At 44.2% G+C, this 20,101-nt stretch overlaps 1 protein-coding gene across 3 annotated transcripts in view; it reads left to right on the top strand.

Annotated features, from left to right (window-relative positions):
• CTNND2 (catenin delta 2) overlaps positions 1–20,101 on the top strand; it is a 453,358-nt gene that overhangs the window by 404,085 nt on the left and 29,172 nt on the right. For all 3 annotated transcript variants that reach the window (XM_007115618.2, XM_028492809.1, XM_024125559.1), the window contains one exon: positions 9,905–9,989. In XM_007115618.2, the coding sequence (XP_007115680.1) occupies positions 9,905–9,989 (85 nt within the window). The remainder of the gene's footprint in view (positions 1–9,904; positions 9,990–20,101) is intronic.

The raw sequence follows: 20,101 nt of genomic DNA, 5'->3' as shown, positions 1-20,101 counted from the left end.
GCTGGTGGCAGCTGCTCCTCTGCGGCTGCAAGTCCAAGTGTTGATGATGGATCCACATCCTTTTGTTCTGTGCCTCTTCAGTTCTGCACAGCAGGTCAGGGAGGATGGGGGAGAAAACAGTGGGACGGAGGTAGAGAGAAATCAGCGTCCAGCCAGCACCCTCCCTTACCAGCTGTGCCTTTGGGACAAATGATTGAATTTAACAAGTCACTGTGTTCGTACTTTCCAATCTAAAACTGAGGGAGGGGCTGTCATAAAATATTTCCTGAAAGAAGTAATAATCAAGTCTTAAAGACTGAATAGAAATTTCCAGGGCAGAGGGGATAGAGGCAGTGAGGAAGGAGGGCTTTTATGCCAATGGAGTAAAGAGAGAAGAGGCTCATGTCAAAGGAGCAGCACCACCAGAAACAGGAATGGCCCCGGTTTAATTTAAGAATCGATGGTATCTTACTCTGTGTAACCAAAACATATCTTCACAAGCCACAGTGTCAGTATATCAGCGAGCTGTCCTTTTTACAAAAACATTCACTAACCTTAATTCAGTTTTGCCTCCTGGAAGTCCCTCAGTGTAATCAAGTAAGATTAAAAGGGTAAACCTTTTGTTATCAAGGGTCTACTTCTTGACTTTGTGTTCCTGGCCGCACCCCTCCATTCCTTTACATCTAAACGCTGAATAATTTTTCTCCTGTTATGAAAGGCTGTGAAGGATGCACTTTGAGACTTTTTGGAAATTCTCTCATTTAATTCAAGGTATTATCATTGCATAATCAGTGACGTTTCAGGGCTTCTGTTTAAGCACCCTGAGACCCCCAGATAGGTTCAATGAACAATTGAGGATTAGGATTTGAATACTTTCCTATATCAATATAGAGAAGCCCCTCTGGACTCGTGTAATAATTGTGCAATATAGATGGATGGCTTGAATTATATCTTATAATACTTACAGTAAAAAGCTCTCCTACAGAGGCAGGAAGCCACGTGGTTTTCTTTTTTATGTAGCTTCAGTAGACCTTTGGAATCTCTAATTGAAATGCTTACGTGTTTTGAGCATTAAGAACTTAATATGTTGATGCTTTTCTTAAGCAAACACACATGCACACACAGTAAAGCCGTAGTCCACAAAAACTCTCTGATATATTTGTCTCTATTCACGGGACATTCCAAGACGAAAGTGTTTTCTCTGAATCGTAAGACAGTAGAGCTGTGGGAGGTGGTCACATTAATTCCTTCCATCTGTGTGAGCATCCCTACAGGACCTTAAAGAGAAGAGATGCTTTCATCAGTCCTATGGTCAAAGAAAATTATTTGATGAAACTAATTAGAAACTCATTTGAGGAAACCAGCTATGAAACAGTATATATCCACGTCGCCAATCCAGAAAATAGTCCTGTCCAGTTTGTTCCCATCTGGATTATTGTTAATGGGAGATTCCTTTCATTACAAATAATCTCAAATCTGTGCTTTAAATTGACTGAAAATTTCTTTATGGGATAGATACTCATTTCATGTCATTGTTTCTTTATTTTCTTCCCCCCAGCGTTAGCAGTCTGGATTTATGAATTTAATAAGAAGTGTGGAATTGCTCTGATCAAGCATCTTCCCAGTTATAATTCTCCTGCTTAGTCAGAGTCTCATCCATTACTTTAGGTGGTTTATCTCTTTTATATTTAGTGACTCGTTTGGGGATCAAAACAAGGTTTTCGTAACTGGAGATAAGCCTGTCAGCCACCTACACTTCAATTTGGTTATTACTTCTCACTGCTCTTCAAATGAATCCAGAAGAATTGCTCTGGATCTTACCACTAAACTCACCATTTATCACTCAATTCTGTCATGATACTAGGCACTGAGACTCCCATGGCCTTCTAGACGGGCTTTAACAAAATAGAAACACTTTACTGAAAATAGAACTTTTGGAATTGGAGATGATTTAATAATTGGAAAAGGGAGGGATATCAGTTGGCTCTAGTTAAGTTATAAAATGCTTGCAAACTTGCCCTCCTCAAAAAATTATTCAAACTTTTAACTTGAGATCGCATGAGAAAACACAGATGAAAAAACCTACGTAGCTGTGATTCTGCCTTTAACATATTTATAGGTTTTATTTCTAAACATACACAAGCTTAAATATACCGTGATAGGGCTTCCTCGGTGGTGCAGTGGTTGAGAGTCCGCCTGCCGATGCAGGGGACACGGGTTCGTGCCCCGGTCCGGGAAGATCCCACGTGCCGCGGAGCGGCTGGGCCCGTGAGCCACGGCCGCTGAGCCTGCGCGTCCGGAGCCTGGGCTCCGCGACAGGAGAGGCCGCAGCGGTGAGAGGCCCGCGTACCACACACACACACACACACACACACACACACACACACAAATGCAGTGATACTAATGAGTCAGCCTGGCACGTTGCCAATCACAGTCTATTTGAATTGTATAACTCACCATGTTTTGCCAGTACACTGGAAGAATTATTCTGCAATCCTGCAGCTGGAATGGCCGTGCTGAACACCCACAATGAATGGCATCCACTGAAATTCTCAGCCGCCCCTAATTTGACACCTCTGGTGAAGATCAGACATTGTATAATCGTTAATGACTCTTACAGGAGTCTTTTATACTTACCATTTTAAGTCTTGATAGCATTCTTTTCTCATCATTTTAAACATGCAATATGGACAAGTCCATCTGTTTCAAAAATACATTTGTATTTTTTCAGATTTTAACAGTTATGTAGGAAATAGTGTTGAGCGTGTCACTGTATTTTGTCATAAGACAGAAAAGCCATTTAACAGCCTCGACTGTTACTTGTCAGTCAGGAACTCTGTTTGTGACTGAGGTTATAATCACTTGTCACATTAGAAGTACTCAGTTGTTCAAGTCCTTCAATCAACAGTTGTTATAGTTTTTCAAGTAGACGCTGCATGGGACCAGTCTCGTGGATGAATCACAATTAAAGTCTAAAAAGAAAGCGATGTTTCTTTGACCTTCATCAGTTTTGTATAACACTGTGATGTATTGGTATTTTAATTGAGAGGTTAAAAGCTGCTATTCATTACATATTCAGAGTCTCTTTCTATTTTGTAACTAAGCAAGGAGTAGAAAAAAAATTACACCATCAGAGGAAGTTTTGCATACTAAATATGTTTCAACTGTATTATCGCTACCTGAATATTATTAATATGTATTCCTCTAGAGTTGCTTGATTTTTGTCATAGATACATATATAGCTAGTGGTGATAAACTACAGCAAATAGCATTTAATCTTTGCTCAGCATTGATTATATAAGAGTAACCTGTGAGGATCATCACAGTTGCAGAGGTTCTCCCCAAGGAGCCTACATCGGGCTCGCCAGCACCGGGAAGACCAGCCCCAGATGGGAGAGCTGGAGGGACGCCATAGGAAGCACAGACTCCGCTCTTAAAGGGCTCACGCAAAATCTCACATACCTCAAAACAGAGCGTGCAGAGGCAGCAGTTTGAAAACAGCCTGGGTCAGACCCCTTGCCGATCTTAGAGAGCCTCTCAGAGAGGCAGGAGGCAACTGAGACACTGAGACTCCCCCTCCGGGGACCGAGATGCTAGCAGCAGGCATTTTGGGGAGCTAGTTCTACCATGAGGACACTGGAGCTAGCAAGTGCCTTTTGGAGTCCTCCCTCTAGTCTGTTAGCACCAGAGGCTTACCTGCCCACCAGCCAGTCAGCCCCAGTCCCAGGACCCCCTACATCGAGCAGCCGGCTGTGTCAGGACCCAGACCTGCCCACCAGCAAGCCAGCAGCCTCCACACAAGGCAGGTCCTGGCAGCCAACCGGACCAGGGGCCAGCCCCCCTACCAGTGCACCCACAGTAGTTGGCCCTACCACAAAAGAAGGACCCACACAGACCACAGAGGGGGCACCGCTAGAGCATACATCTCTGTGACCAGAGACGAGCATGCTGCTGGGCCCCATGGGACATCTCCTACATAAGACCACTTCTCCAAGATCAGGAAATGTAACAGACCTACTTGATACATAGAAATAAAAACAGAGAATAACGCAAAGTGACAGAGGAATATGTTGCAAATAAAGGAAAACTAAAACTCCAGAAGAAGAACTAAGTGAAGTAGAAATAAACAATCCACCCAATAAAGAGTTCAAGGTAATGATCATAAAGATGCTCAGGAGAAGAATGAACACAGTGAGAAGTTTAACAGAGAGTTGGAAAATATAAAGAAGAACCAAACAGAACTGAAGAATACAATAACTGAAATAAAAAATACACTAGAAAGAATCAATAGTAGATTAGATGATACAGAGGAATGGATCAGCAGACTGGAAGACAGAGTAGTGGAATTCAACCAAGCTCACCAAATAAAAGAAAATTTTTCAATGAGGATAGTTTAAGATACCTTTGGAACAACATTAAGCATACTAATATTCACATTGTAGGGGTCCAGAAGGAAAGAGAGAGAAAGGGGCAGAGAACTTGTTTGAAGGGATAATAGCTGAAAACTTCTCTAACCTGGGAAAGATAAAAGACACCCAGGTCCAGGAAGTACAGCAAGACCCAAACAAGATGAACCCAAAGAGGTCCTCACCAAGACACATTGTAATTAAGATGGAAAAAATTAAAGATAAAGAGAGAATCTTAAAAGCAGCAAGGGAAAAGCAACTAAGTACGTACAAGGGAACTCCCATAAGACTCTCAGCTGACTTTTCCACAGAAACTTTGCGGACCAGAAGAGAGTGACACGATATATTCACAGCGATGAAAGGAAAAAACTTCTACAACCGAGAATACTCTATCCACCAAGATTATCATTCAGATTTGAGTTTTACAGGCAAGAAAAAGCTAAAAGAGTTCAGCACCACTAAACCAGCTTTGCAAGAAATGTTAACGGGACTTCTCTAAGTGGAAAAGAAAAGACCACAAGTAGAAATATGAAAATTACCAAAGGAAAAATGTCATTGATAAATATCCAGTAAAGGTAGTAGATAAACCACTTATAAAACCAGTAGGAAGGTTAGAAAACAGAAGTAGTAAAATCATCTATAACCACAATAAGCAGTTAAGGGATATACAAAACAAAAAAAGATACAAAATATGAAGTAAAAAATATTAAATGTGGAGGAGGGAGATCAAGATGGTGGAGTAGGAGGAAACCAAGCCCACCTCCCCCCAAAAAACACATCAAATCATCTTCACTTGGAGCAACTCTACTGAAAACAACGTGGAGACTGGCAGAAAGGCTCTTCTTCAACCAAGTCTGTAAAGAAAGATACACACAGAGTCTGTATCTACAGAGGAAGGGAGGAGTTGTGGTCGGGTCAGGACCTGTGCCCTTAGCAGGGGACACAGAAGAAGAAGGAGATATCATGGCCTTAGGGATCCTCCCTGGGCAGCGAGGGGTTCAGATCACACACTGAGCACCCCAGCCCTGGGGTCAGACACCAGGAAGACAAGTTGCCTTACCTGGTTAAACACCAGTAGGATTTACAGAAGAAGAAAACAAGACTCGCTTGTTAACAGCCCATGCACAGACTTGCTTACTCCTGGGAGTAGCTCAGAGGAAGCAGACTGAAAACTGTCTGGGGCTCTAGCTGGTTTCCCAAGACCATGCCAGCCCACACTGGGCACCTGCTCCAGCCCCTCTTGCTCCAGCGCTGCTCTCCACTAGAGCGGAGGCCACCATGACCAAGGAGAGTGTGCACGCTTAGAGAGAACAGAGCCAGCTCGGACTAGATCCTCAGGGCTTCTGCTCCAGCCCCTGATAGGGTGGTAACTGCCACTGAGCACAGAAGAAGCCCTGGTTCACACCTGGCTCTGACTCTAACCCCTCCATCTCCAGCCATATCATCCAACAAGGTGGTAGCTGCCAGCACACCCCAGGGGAAGACGTGACCCATGCTCACTTCAGATCCAGCTCTCCCACCAAATCCACTGGGCACACATGCAGATGGCATAGGGATGCTCCCACACAAGGACACCCCTTCAAGACTGGGATAGGTAGCTCCTGCACCTAATTTCATAGAGACAGAGAGTGTTAAACAAAATGAGAAGACAGAGGAATATGTTTCAAACAAAAGCACAAGAGAAGACAGTGGGAAACAACCCTAATGAAACAGAGATAAATAGTTTACCAGACAAAGAGTTCAAAGCAATAGTATTAAGAATGCTAACTGAGCTCGGGAAGAGACTAGACGAACACGGTGAGAACTTTAACAAGGAACTAGAAAATATAAAAAATAACCAGTCAGACAAAGCTGCAGTCATCAGAACAGTATGGTACTGGCAGAAAAACAGACACATAGATCAATGGAACAGAATAGAAAGCCCAGAAATAAAACCCATGCACTTATGGTCAATTAATATATGACAAAGGAGGAAAGAATATATAATGGAGAAGAAAGACAGTCTCTTCAATAAGTGATGCTCAGGGCTTCCCTGGTGGCGCAGCGGTTGCGCGTCCGCCTGCCGATGCAGGGGAACCGGGTTCGCGCCCCGGTCTGGGAGGATCCCACATGCCGCGGAGCGGCTGGGCCTGTGAGCCATGGCCCCTGGGCCTGCGCGTCCGGAGCCTGTGCTCCGCAACGGGAGAGGCCGCAGCAGAGGGAGCCCCGCATACCACAAAAAAAAAAAAAAGAAAAAAAAAAAAGAAGTGATGCTGAGAAAACTGAACAGCTACATGCAGAAGAATGAAACTAGAACATTCTCTAATACCAAAAACAAAAATAAACCCAAAATGGATTAAAGACCGAAATGGAAGACTGGAAATCTGAAACTTCTAGAGGAAAACATAGGCAGGACACTCTTTGACATAAGTCATAGCAATATTTTGAGAGGTCTGTCTCCTCAGGCAAAGGAAACAAAAGCAAAAATAAACGAAAGGGACCTAATTAAACTTAAAAGCTTTTGCATAGCAAAGGGAACCATCAACAAAACGAAAAGACAACCTATTGAATATTCACAAATGATATAACCAACAAGGGGTTAATATCCAGTTGTATATATCCAAGATATATATATATATATATCTAACATACAACTCAATATCAAAAAAACAACCCAATTAAAAACTAGGCAGAAGACCTCAATACGCATTTTTCCAAAGAAGACATACAGATGGCCAACAGGCACATGAAAAGATACTCAGCATCACTAATCATCAGGGAAATGCAAATCAAAACCACAATGAGATATCACATCACAGCTGTCAGAATGGCTGTCATCAAAAGGACAAAAATAACAAGTGTTGGCGAGGATGTGGAGGAAAGGGAACCCTCGTATGTTGTTCGTGGGAATGTAAATTGGTGCAGCCACTATGGAGAACAGTAGGGAGGGTCCTCAAAAAATTAAAAATAGAACCACCATATGGTCCAGCAATTCAAGTTCTGTATATTTTTCCAAAGAAAACAAAAACACTAATTAGAAAAAAATACATGCACTTCAGTGTTCATTACAGCATTATTTACAATAGTCAGTATATGGAAACTGCCTAAGTACCTATCGATAGGTGAATGGATAATGAAGATGTGAGATAGATAGATATATAGATATATATAGGGAGAGAGACAGAGACAGAGACTCTTACTTGGCCATAAAAAAGAATAAAATCTTGTCATTTGCAACAATATGGAGGGACCTGGAGGGTATTATGCTAAGTGAAATAAGTCAGAGAAAGACAAATACCATATGATTTCACTTGTATGTGGAATCTAAAGAACAAAAGAATAAACATAACTAAACAGAAACAGGCTCATAGATACAGAGAACAAACAGAGAACAAACAACATCCTGCCAGAGAAGAGCAGGATGGTAGGATTGGGGGGGGTGAGTGAAATAGGTGAGGGAGATTAAAAGATACAAAATTCCAGTTGCAAAATAGATGAATCATAGGGATGAAATATACAGCACAGGGAATATAGTCAATAGTATTGTAATAACTTTGTGTAGTGACAGAGTTATCACGGTGGTTATTTTGTAATGTATACAGATATCGGATCACTAGGAACTAACAGAGGGCTGTCGGTCAATTATAATTCAGTTTTTTAAAAAAGAATAAAGTGTACCTGTGTCTGTATCCATGCAAAGATCTAAAATTCTCTAAGGCAAAAGAATTGAATACATTTAGAGCGTGATGCTAGCATAAATGTGAAATCATTTAGCAACTGTCCATTTTAGTGAAAGAAAACATGTATATTACTTAAATACAGCTTATCTCTCATAGAGAAAAAAATCTTGAAATTTATAAGGACTCTGTATTTTTTCCTTTTAAAAGTACACGTTATAACCAAGAGATTTTCAAACACAGCCACAGTTGAACTCCAAGTCAGCAATAATAATCGTAAGAGTGACGGTTACTGTTTCCAGTAAGTAAACGGATGAAGAATACTTAAACGTAGTTGGTCTACATTGCAAACGTGAAGACCCAGGAAAATAGCAGACATTTAATTGATCATGTATTATTATCATCCCATCATTTCATTTGCAGGTCCTCACACATCCATTCGCTCTGGCTTTCAAATCCAAGCTCAACCTGATCCCATCTAACCGTCTGCTTACTTTGCATTTTAAAAACTATTTTATGTCCGAAGCAGTTTGGATCTCAATTGAGATGTTCTCTTTGAGGGATCTGTGGGCCACTGCACCATGGGTCAGCTTCAGGGGTGGACTTCACCTTGGAGTCCTCATGAGTGGTTATGTCCTGCCCAGCTCCAGGAGTCACCACATAGGCCAGGGGTCGGCCAACTGCGACCCACAAGCCATATCCCCCCCCCCGCCACCACCCGTTCTTGTAAATAACACTTGATTAGAACACAGCCACTTCCATTCTTTTGTCTATTATTTATGACTCATCTCGTCCTGCAATGGCAGAGTTGAGCAGCTGCGACCGAGGCCATATGGCCCACAAATCACAGAATATTTATTATCTGACCCTTTACGGCAAAGGTGTGCCAGCCCTTGCGATCAGGCACAGTGCCACGGCAGCCGCCCAAGGTGTGCAGCTGCTGTGGACCCAGCCCGCTGGAACAAAGAATCCGCAGGTAGTTAATAGTTGCCCTCACCACTAGTCAAGGTGACTTCCAAGAACTGGATCGAATTTAATCAACACGGATGTATTGACCTAGTGTCTGTTCTGAGATGCAGGTGGGCACTGAACCAAAAGGCGAAATATTTCGCTATAGTTTCATAGGGATTTCAAAGCCATGACTCAAAAAATACGGGAAGAACCACTAGTCCAAAGGTTTTCATGACCTTACTTTCTCACTCTGATCCAGAGGACAGAACTTCAATTGTACAAAGGGCTTTGTTTATAGATGCTTATCCCCGCTCATCCCTCCGTATAAATGTTAGAGAGTGTGTGTGCCAGGGTGTGCACACGTCAGCTTCACGCCAGTCACTTGTGCTTTTGGCATCATCAACAAACGGAAGACAATTGCCTGTAACCCCTCAGGTATGTAGAGCCAACGCTATACGTGCTCTCACGCTTCAGTTGAGAAAATGAATCTCTTTTTTCGCCTTACTTACTACACAGGTATGAAACAACACTGCCATTAAAACCCTTTAATCGGGCCTTTCCTAGTCGCTATCCTCCTCTTCCTTCTGTTCCATTTTGTAGTCCAGCACTAAAGATCCGCATTCTGACTCTTGGGTTTTTTGCATTTGCAAAGCACAGCTCTTGGGTTTGCATGTTGAAAATTCTTTGCCAAATTGCAGTGCCTTCCTGTCTCTCCCCTTCATGGGTATGTGGGTGAGGATGGGGTTGGAGACTGGTGACAGCCATCCCTTGTACTGTCCAGTCTGGAAAAAGAAAAGAGCCAGAAAAGCCATGAAGCTTTTATTCTTTTTATTCTTGCTGTTTCCTGACAAGTCAATTTGAAGCCCAGCAATCCGGCTCACCATCTTGCGTGTCCTGTCTTTTCTTTATCAGACATTCTCCGAAGGTAATCAAGGCCGCGTCTCAGGTTCTGAACAGCATGTGGCAGTACCGAGATCTGAGGAGTCTCTACAAAAAGGTAAGGTTTGCTTTACCTTCTTGGCTCGTTAGCCGCACACAGGCCCTGAGCCCAAAGACACAATATTTGGTCCTAACGAGATGTGTCATAGATATGAAGGGACCTCGTCTGAGAGTCTGAGCAATTGAAACACAGCCGAAACAAGAGATCAATGAAGAAGCAAAAGAAAAGGGTCACCAAGTGTCCCCTGAATATACACTAAGATTCATGAACTTTCTGGATTGGACAGACCAATAGCCATAGAGAAAATAAGCTTGTTTTTCTGAGCTTCTATATTGTATAATAGACTCAAAAGTAATGAACAGGGGGATTTTGCCAAAAAAAAAAAAAAAGAAAAAAGAAAAGCATCAACAAGCGTCAACAAATAATGTAGTAATAGTAGAGAGGAGACAGAAAAAAATGTTAAAAGCAGTTCAGGAGGTTGAGAAGAATTGCAGCCCAGGAGCACTGAGTAGAGACCCGACAGCCTGCCCCGTGTTCCTAGCCTGAGACCCTGACCTAGTTACTGATCAGGTTGAAGGGCTGATGATCCTAATGACAGCTGTAGGTCATGGCAAGAGGCTGGGCATTCGTTCAGTAGACTCTCCCCAGGCCGGCAGGAATTTATATCAAACATTTCAAAGGAGACTTCATCCCCAAAATGGTTTAAAAATAAACCTTAAGAGCAAAAGGTCACATCTAGAAATTTTAATTCTACACCTCATTCCCAAATGCTGCTAAACAAAAGATGCATACTTTTCTTTTTTGCTTGGGAGGGGAGAGAGTCCTTGAACAACATCTCCCAGAAGCTGTCGTGTTGTTGTTACCAGACCAGCAAATGTGAGTCGTTTAAATGATCGGAGATCCCAGGGTAGATTTGAGTTAACAAATGGGGCAGAGGACACCACTGACAGATTGGCAGGGAGAATAGCCTAGGCATTGATCTCCGTAGGATTTCAGAAAACGTGAACAGGGCTTCCATCAACAGCTGCCCGGAGCTCCTCCTTGCAGCCCCTGGCAGCCTGCGTGGAGGAGGAGGGGGAGCCGAAAGTCCTTGCCACCTTGGTCCCCAGCCTCCCAGTCTTGGGATCGGGAGGTGGGGTCACAGCAAGAGACTCACATCAGAGGGGGGCAAGACCCATCTCGCCAGAGGGAAAATTTGTCATTTTCTAAGCCAGTGGGGAAAAAGTAAATATTTCATACTGGTCCTACTAAGTTAGTCTATTTCTAGATTTCCCCGAGGTCTTTCTGTTTCCCGTAAGCATTCATTACTTTGTGCTTTAAAGTTTAGCCCATATATTTCAAAATTCTCTTTCAAGATTTTTCTGTTCCTTAAGAGGAAGTATGTTTAGGCTGAAACATTGCCAAATGAAGGGTTAGGGGAGCGTTCTGGATTAATTACATCCTTTCCCACGTATCTTGCTGCTCATCAGAAGTGTTTTGGGTTCCATTCTGTTTGAAATGCACATTCCAGCATCCCTACGTGGTTCCTTCCAGGACTCTTCCAGGAGACAAATGAATTCTCTCCCAGGACAGGATCCTTCAGCGAAACAGGCAGCCAGACGTGAAGAGCACGCTATAAATTAGAAAAGAGCTGGTCGTTCTGAATCGGTGGCTCCAGAAGTTCAATGAAACATTACTGCCTCAAATAAACTCCACTTTCCCTCGGATCTCGAACATCTCTGCTGAAATACACCTTCTCATACTTCTGTGCTTTGAAGGGAGACGGCTTTTAGAGACTCTACAAGTTAGTTGTTGAATAGTAGTATGAGTTTTCCATCTTAGTTTTTTTCTGTGTTGGTAGTAGGGTGCAGAAAGTGTAATTGTCTCTCTCTTTCCGTGAAAAAAAAAAAAAAAAAAAAAGAATGTGTTGACAGAAATTTAATGGAGCTAAAACTCAAGAGCTAAAGAGGGTTTAAAACGTGGTTCATGTGAGGAGACTCAAGAAAGACGGGCTGGAGAAGCTGATGGTGATGTTTTTCATTGACCCAGGATTTTGAAATATTGAGAAAGAGCCGTTCTTTTTTTTTTTTTTTTGGTTGCATTGGGTTGCTGTGCGTGGGCTTTCTCTAGTTGCGGCGAGCAGGGGCTACTCTTCATTGCGGTGTGCGGGCTTCTCATTGCAGAGCACGGGCTCTAGGTGCACGGGCTTCAGTAGCTGCGGCACGTGGGCTCAGTAGTTGCAACACCCGGGCTTCAGTAGTTGTGGTTCGCGGGCTCTAGAACGCAGGCTCAGTAGTCATGGCACACAGGCTTAGCTGCTCTGCGGCATGTGGGATCTCCCCGGACCTGGGCTCGAACCTGTGTCCCCTGCATTGGCAGCTGATTCTTAACCACTGCGCCACCAGGGAAGTCCCAAGAGATGTTCTTAATAACTTCCATATTATGCAGTCGTGATATGGAATGAGGGCTTTATGCTCACTATAAGTGCTGCTAATAGCAAAGCTCAAAATGCTTTTGAGAAGCTTTTCTTTTTTGACAGGTCCTTTGGTGAGAAAACCCAAATTCATTCATCCATATGAATTGTTTTTAATCAGCAGGACAATAGATTTCCGTTTTGTTCTTCAGTGACAATTAATATATCATTTAAAAAATGCCTGATCCATGTCTTTTAATTATCCATGCTTCAAATCTATTTATTAAACACCTCGTATAGGCTTAGAAAAGGAAGAATTCCAAAGAAAACATGACACGTAGAGCAGCTACTGTGGATAAAAATGCAATATGGAACAACGATCGGCCACTACGTTAGATTCAGAGTTATGTACACAGGTTTACTGGATAAATTAAGAGAAGGAAAATTATAGAGCAAAATCTTGAATCTGTAGAGTGCGCATAAGTTAGGAGGTAAGAGGAAAGGGCGTTATGTCTGAGAGGAAAAACATGAGTAGAGAGATGGAAATTGAAATTAAAATGGCATATCTATGAGACAGAATTAAAGGTCCATCTGGCACTGGCTTATTTCCTCCTTGGACCCAAGCACAGAGGCCAGAATCACAATTCATTAGCTCAGCTACTTTATTTTACTTAGAAATCCATTTAATACATCAGAATATTCTTTTGGCCGGGAGTGCTGACCAAATTATGTCGGATTCCTGATACATTGTGAGCCAAAACATTTGCATTATCCAAATCTTCAACTTCAGTGAGGACTGGACTTCTGATTTTCTCCCCTAAGGGAAAATAAATAACTGAAGAAGAATGTTATCACCGGCAGGCTAAATAATGCATCACGTTTTTGTATTTTTTTTTAAATCAATCCTTAAGATTAGATAACCACAGAGAGAACTTTAAAATGTCTTTATCATCTGTATTTTTGCAGAGGATGTTTTCTAAAGGAAAAGAAGATGAGCCTTGTAACAGACTTGATAAAGGGATAAAAGAAAAGCAGGAGATCAAAAGTTCTTGACTTTTTTGAACGTTGGTACTTTAAAAAAACGAGGTCACTGACACAGTAGAGTGATTATGTTTGACTATGGTGTGGTCTGTTGGGACAACTCGTTTTGGAAGGAGATAAATTTGCCGGGGGTGTGTATGTACAATTATTATAGAAATCATCTCTTACAAATCCTCATATAATACCTTAATCCTATGTACATCTCCAAAAAATCGTTTTTGGTTAGGACCCAGGCTAAGCCACTCTAACAGAGAGACTCAAAAATACAGAAGCTCCAGCTAAACAGGTCTCTCTTCCCCTCTCATGGAACTGTAGCTGGTTAGGCAGGTGGTCCAGGGTCAGCAGGTAACCCTGGGACTCGTCTTGTTACTCTGCCTTGTACTAGGGTGTCATCCTTGCCTGTGTGGACAAAGCTCCCTAGCTTAGCTCTTGCCCTCTCATTCCAGCCCATAGGAAGAGAGAGAGGATGAGTGAGGGCAAGTCATGCTCTTTGAAGCAAGCAGCAAACTCCTGCTCTCCTCCCAGGAGCAAGAACTCAGTCATGTGGCCGCAGCCAGGTGCCCAGCTGTGAGGGAGGACAGGAAAAGTGGGCCGCCGTGATACCTGCTAAAACTTGGTAGCAGGAGGAAAGGAGTTATTTTACTGAAAGGAGAAAGGCAGTATCAGCTCCAGCAGTCATTTGCTTTTGTTCAAATATCTTAAATATTCATTGTAATCACTACCTAATGGGGCATTTTATTCCATTTCAGGGTGACCATGATTTTTCAGAACTTATTACATTAAGCAAAAATCTCCCTATCTGCAACATCTGCCCTCCAACCGCATACTGAAAAGTCTAATTTCTCTTCTCTTTGATAGCCTTCCTGTTCTTGAAGTTAACCAACTCTGTACAAGGCCATCCCTTCTCAGTTGTAGGGAGAGCAACATTTATTATTATTACAACTGTTGACTGAAAAAAAAAATGCACAACCTAAAAGTAAAAAGTTATGTTTTATTCGGTGTACAAAACTGAGGACTTGGGCTTCCCTGGTGGCGCGGTGGTTGAGAGTCCGCCTGCCGATGCAGGGGACACGGGTTCGAGCCCCGGTCCGGGAAGATCCCACATGCCGCAGAACGGCTGGGCCCGTGAGCCGTGGCCGCTGAGCCTGCGCGTCCAGAGCCTGTGCTCCGCAACGGGAGAGGACACAGCAGTGAGAGGCCCGCGTACCGCAAAAAAAACAAAAAACAAAAAACAAAAACAAAAAAAACTGAAGACTTAAGCCTGGGACCCAGCATCTCAGATCACTCTGAGGGACTGCTCCAAAGAGGTAAGAGGGGAAGCCAGGATACATAGGAGTTTCTGCAACAAAGACCAGGTAACCGGAATATCAAAAGATGACTGTTAATTAAAGAAGACCAGACATCTCAAGTTAAGGAGCTTAGTGCTTTTCTGTGTATGGGAAGATGCAAGAGTCTGGGCTCACGGAAATCATTGCTTTGCTGTGCACCTCAGCTCTCTGGGGCCAGCATCCTGCGCTTTCTCATCCTGAGCGTCCTCAGGGGGCACCGTCAGCGGGCAGTGGCAGCGGCTGACTGCTAGATGGGGGGCATCTTGCCTCCATCCTGAGTTCCCTCAGGGCTCACTGTCAGGGCGGCTGTAATATGATGGCTTGATGGCTGCAGCGTCCTTTGCTTACTGATATGGCAGGCGATATTTTTCATTCACACAACTCAGGCTCCGTTGTAATATATCAACGTTTCCACGACCTTCGCCATTGCTATCAGTTTTTTCCACATGCATACAAGTTTGTCATCATCCCTTTTGTCACGTAGCCCCCCAAAATGAATATATTCCTCCAAGTTTATTTGCAGGAGAGGAAAGAGAATAATGAGACTATACTTCCCTGGTGCTGGGCACTGAACTTCAACTAATGAAGCCTGGGAGTGTATTGGTTCCTGGGAGGCTCATTGTACTAGCTGGTGAAGTACAAAGAGCACAGGACTTAGAATCAAACAGCCAGAGGTTAAAGGCACAGCCCTGCCACTTCCTAGCAGCATGACCTTGGGCAAGTTACGTGAGCCTCTCTGCCCGTCGGTGCAGCGGCTGACTTTGGGCGTTCCTGTGGCCCACTCCTCAGAGGGGCAGGGAGCCTTCACCGGGCCTCACAGGCGGGGATCAGAGATGCGCTGGTGTTGTTTTGTATCCAGCTATCTGAACCTCGTGGGAAGGTTCCCGACATAGAGTCTCCAGAAAAGTAAATAACCTCTAAACATGGTCTAAAATGGACCTCTGTGATGCCTTCCATCTGCCTTATGTATCAGAGCCTGGAACCTTCCTCAACCCTTGCATCCGAGAACCATCACACCTTTTCATGGAGACTGCGGGCATCTCCCCATTGGTCCCATTCCTGGCCCTTGCTTTCCCTATCCGTGAAGTAAGCGCCATACACCTGCCTGGCCACGTCGCTGATGACCTCCGAGGGGACAGCGGTCACCTAAGAGCTTTGTCAGCTGGAGAGTCACATACCGGTGGGAGTTAACTGCTGTGAATCCTAGAACAGCCTTCATGCCGTTTGGCTGACAAATGCTCTTTGCCGTCCTGTCCACAGGCAGCTGGACGTTTGGATCCTAGTATTTCATTTTATCATCGTCGTCGTTGTTCACCTCCACCTACCTTTTCACGATTGCCTTTCTTTGTTCGTCTTCCCTCTTTCCAGCCCCTCCATGCCTAATCCAGTGCCCCCTTCCCACGGTCTTTCTCCTAAGCAGCTGTGCCAGCCAACGATACCGGCAACGTCTGCACAGCCCCAAAGGGAAGACTCTTGCATGGTGGGGTGTAGGTAAACCAAGCTACACACATAGGGTTTTGTAGGAAGCCCAGTAGTGACAATGAAAGTTGTCAGGGTTTTAGAGGTAGCTGGAACGCTTTTATTCCGTTTTAGTGCGGAATTTGTGTACGTGGCGGGTCGAGGACGCTGAAGACATGCTCGTCGGATTGAGGTGGTGCAGAGCGTTGGAACGAGAAGGGGTGAGGTCAGGCCCCGGCTTAGGAAACAGCGTGCCGTGTCCCTCCGATAAGAGGCCCTGCCGTGACCCTATACGTTGATAGTTTGAAAATGTGATAAACAGCGTCACTCGTGGAAAGTCCCCCGACTCCCGTGACACCATTGTCCCCTGAGTTGCCTCAGGCTCTCTGGTTGTCCCTCCTCCATCCTTTATGGGCTCGTCTTCCTGTTCATTCCCTAAATGTTGGTGTCACTCAGGGCTCTGTGTTTAGATCTTTCTCATCTCGCACACGGCCTCTTGCTGGGTGTCTGGAGCCCTTCCTTGGGTTCAGTTACCAGCCACGTGTAGTGGTCTCCCGCATCTCTTTCTCCAGGCCCGGCCTCTCCATAGATCTAGCCATCCTCTAGATGACCTACTCAGGTGCCTGCAGCACCTCACACGAGCCCACTGTTCCTGGATCCAGCTCCTCTCCCTGCGTTCTCTGATCACAGCCTAGCCAGGACCCAGGGACCACCCCTGGCTCTTTCCTCTCCTTCACACATCTGCGTCGAACCCACCAGACAACCCCAGTCTTCTGTCTCCATCCATCTCTCTCCACGGTCATGGCCATGGAAAGCTGCTTCCGTCCTCTGGATTATCAACCCCCATCCTAACTGGTCTCCGCGCCTTCTGGCTTCCTCCGCTCCTGTCTGTTCTCCGAAGGGCAGCCGGGGTGAACTTCCTAAAAAGCACATCTGATTAAATTACTACTGCAGCTCTCAGTGGTTCCCACCGCTCGCAGGAAGAAATCCAGACATCTTAGTGCGGCCCGTGAGACCTTTCAGGTGCAGCCGCAGCCTGGCTCTCCATTTAATCCCTGTCTCTGCCTGCACTCAGCCACCAGCTGTCCCTGACTTCTGTGCCCCCAGTTCCCTCTCCCTCCTTCTCTCCCACCCCGTGGAGCCTTTCCAAACATCTGTACCCCACCTTCCACCCTACCTGCCTCCCTGAATATTTTTTTTTAATATCACCTCCCGTGAAAATCACTTTTCCGACCTCTTCACCACATCTGAATTAAGATCATTCCATCTGAAATAATTGTAGAGCAAATTAATTTAGATGAATGATAACTGAATCACTTTGCTGTACACTGGAAATGAACACAACATTGTAAATCAACAATACTTCAATAAAAAGAAATAAATTTTCAATTCAAACTTTTAAAGAATGACTTTTAAGCATCATAAAGAGCATGAACTTAGAGCTAAAAATTGTGCAACATAATGGTGCTATAATATTTAATAACTAGATAAGATTTATTTGTACTTTCATAGAAAAAACAATTTTCCTCCTTGGTTCAGATATTAATTTGGGGAGGATGTGTATTACAAACTTACATTACAAGTCATTTCTTCATAGAAATTGCAGTGAGACTTGCCCCCAACTGCAGCATAATTAATATCAACTCCTAATGAACGGAATTCTGAATGGATACCTTAAATGTATGTTATACAAAATGAACAAATGCTCCCTGAAAAAGACTGTGTGACTATGTGCTCGAAAACAAGAATGAAGTAAATGAAATAAGTTAAATGAAGCATGTCTACATCTTTGGCAAAAATAATGTAGATGGTTTATCTTTTTTAAAAATTGCAGTTTAGGGACTTCCTTGGTGGCACGGTGGTTAAGAATCCGCCTGCCAATGCAGGGGACACGGGTTCGAGCCCTGGTCCGGGAAGATCCCACATGCCGCGGAGCAACTAAGCCCGTGCGCCACAACTACTGAGCCTGTGCTCTAGAGCCCACGAGTCATAACTGCTGAGCCCACGTGCCACAACTAATGAAGCCCGCGCACCTAGAGCCCATGCTCCACAACAAGAGAAGCCACCTCAATGAGAAGCCTGCGCACCGTAACGAAGACACGACGCAGCCAAAAATAAATAAATAAAATAAATAAACTTATTTTTTAAAAAATTGCAGTTCATACTTACTTTGATTTCTCTGTTTCTGCAAACTTCTAAATTTCCCTCTTGGCTACCAGTGTCCGTGAAGGTTGTCAACGCAGCCATCAGCTTAATGACAAGAAAAATTGACGTTTATCTCATTCCCAGCCAGTACAGATCACTGCTGGTCTTCGTGAGACGTTAGGTCCAAGACCAATATAGTGGGGCTTCCTAAACACAAATTCCATTAACAGGCTTTGGTTTTAAAATCGGGGTGGCCCATTTTGCTTTCAAATGTTATTTACATAGCAGTCACTTAAAATGTAAACTTGTTTATCACTTGAACTCAGACTTGAACAAGATTTAGCATATGATTCTTAGGCTTTGAATCAAAATCTTCTTTCAATTCTAGTTAAACAGTTCTATGTTAATGTTTAATTATCAGAAATGCAAACAAGATCTTCACATTTGCTCTCATGTTGGGGCAAAATAACCTCTTATTAAAGAATTACAGCCAGCCTGCCTGAATGTCGCACTGGGTGGTGGTTAATTCCTACCTGGTCGTGGTCGGCCCCTAGATCCAGGTGCCAGCCAAGAGGTCCCCTGCCAACTCCCATGACATCTGCCTTATGTAGGACATGTTCCGAGAGTCCCAGGGTGAACATGCCAGCCCAGCACAGCAGCTTTTTGTCCTTCCCCGGCTCCCATCTGCACCTTCAGACAAGCACTGGTCTCTGGGTCTCAATGGTACTCAGCGGGTGAGGCCCCTCTGCCTCAGCAAAGACCCTTGGGAACCCCAGGCCACCCTAGAAGGTTCTGAGAAAAGCCACAATAGCAACATGGAGTCATCCCAGGCCATCCTGTGTGATACCATGGGAACCTTTCTCAGGGTGACGGATTTACGGGAAGTCGTGGAGCTCCAGGTACAATGAATCTGCTCTGTCCTCTGAGGCACAGACGTGTCCTGAGATGGAGTGAAGAAGTAGCAGGAAGCCTCAGGGCATCACAATGAGAATGCCTCTGAGCATTGGGTACCAGAAGACGGTGATGTTAACTGAGGGGGCACCACCTCTGTTCTACTGTCTTGCATCTCCATGGGCTGCTCGCCAAGAAAACATGCTGAGCCTTTAAAAGAGACGCTGGAAAGTCATCATGGAAAGGGACAGGGCGGTCCCTATTGTCAAGTAGACAATTTGTCCAGTGTTCGGCTTATAATGCTGAGGCTCATTATTTTGCTCTAAGTATCTCAAAGGGCTTCAGAGAGAACAGCATCTACTCAGCCACTCTATGAGCGAATTAAAATCCTTCGTTCATAAATGCAGGGATCAAATCAAAGACAAGTCAAAGGTCAGAATCCAACCTGTTGACAATCACCGGGTTTCGAAACCAGACTCATTTTACCTCCACTAATAGTTGTGTCCCCGTGTTTCTACAGTTGTGTTCCTGTAGGGCACCCTGTCCCCCTACCCACCACGTGAAACGTTGGGATCTTGCACGATGGGCTTGTCTCAAAGAATGCCCAGCCACCTGTGCTTGAAACAGAAAAAGGTGGTGTTTCTGCGGATAGCGATATTGTATTCACTGTTGCCACTTGGATGAGAGAAACAAAGCATAAAACGAATCTTTAAAGATAGACTCTCAGGCTGCGGGTACCATTCAGCCAGTGAGTAATGAGCTTTGATGGGACTGGAGTCATGCCCTTCACGGCCTGAACTGCGCAGGACTCTCTTTTCTTACTGCCATGGGATTCATTTCATTGGCCCTTGCCACCATTGCACTCGCAAAACAAGAAATCAATAAGTAATTATGGATAGGGAAGGGGGTGCCTG

The sequence above is a fragment of the Physeter macrocephalus genome, chromosome 8, assembly GCF_002837175.3.
Source record: "Physeter macrocephalus isolate SW-GA chromosome 8, ASM283717v5, whole genome shotgun sequence".
Lineage (NCBI taxonomy): Eukaryota > Metazoa > Chordata > Mammalia > Artiodactyla > Physeteridae > Physeter > Physeter macrocephalus.
The sequence above is the reverse complement of the archived record's forward strand: the minus strand, read 5'-3'. Positions and strand labels throughout refer to the sequence as shown.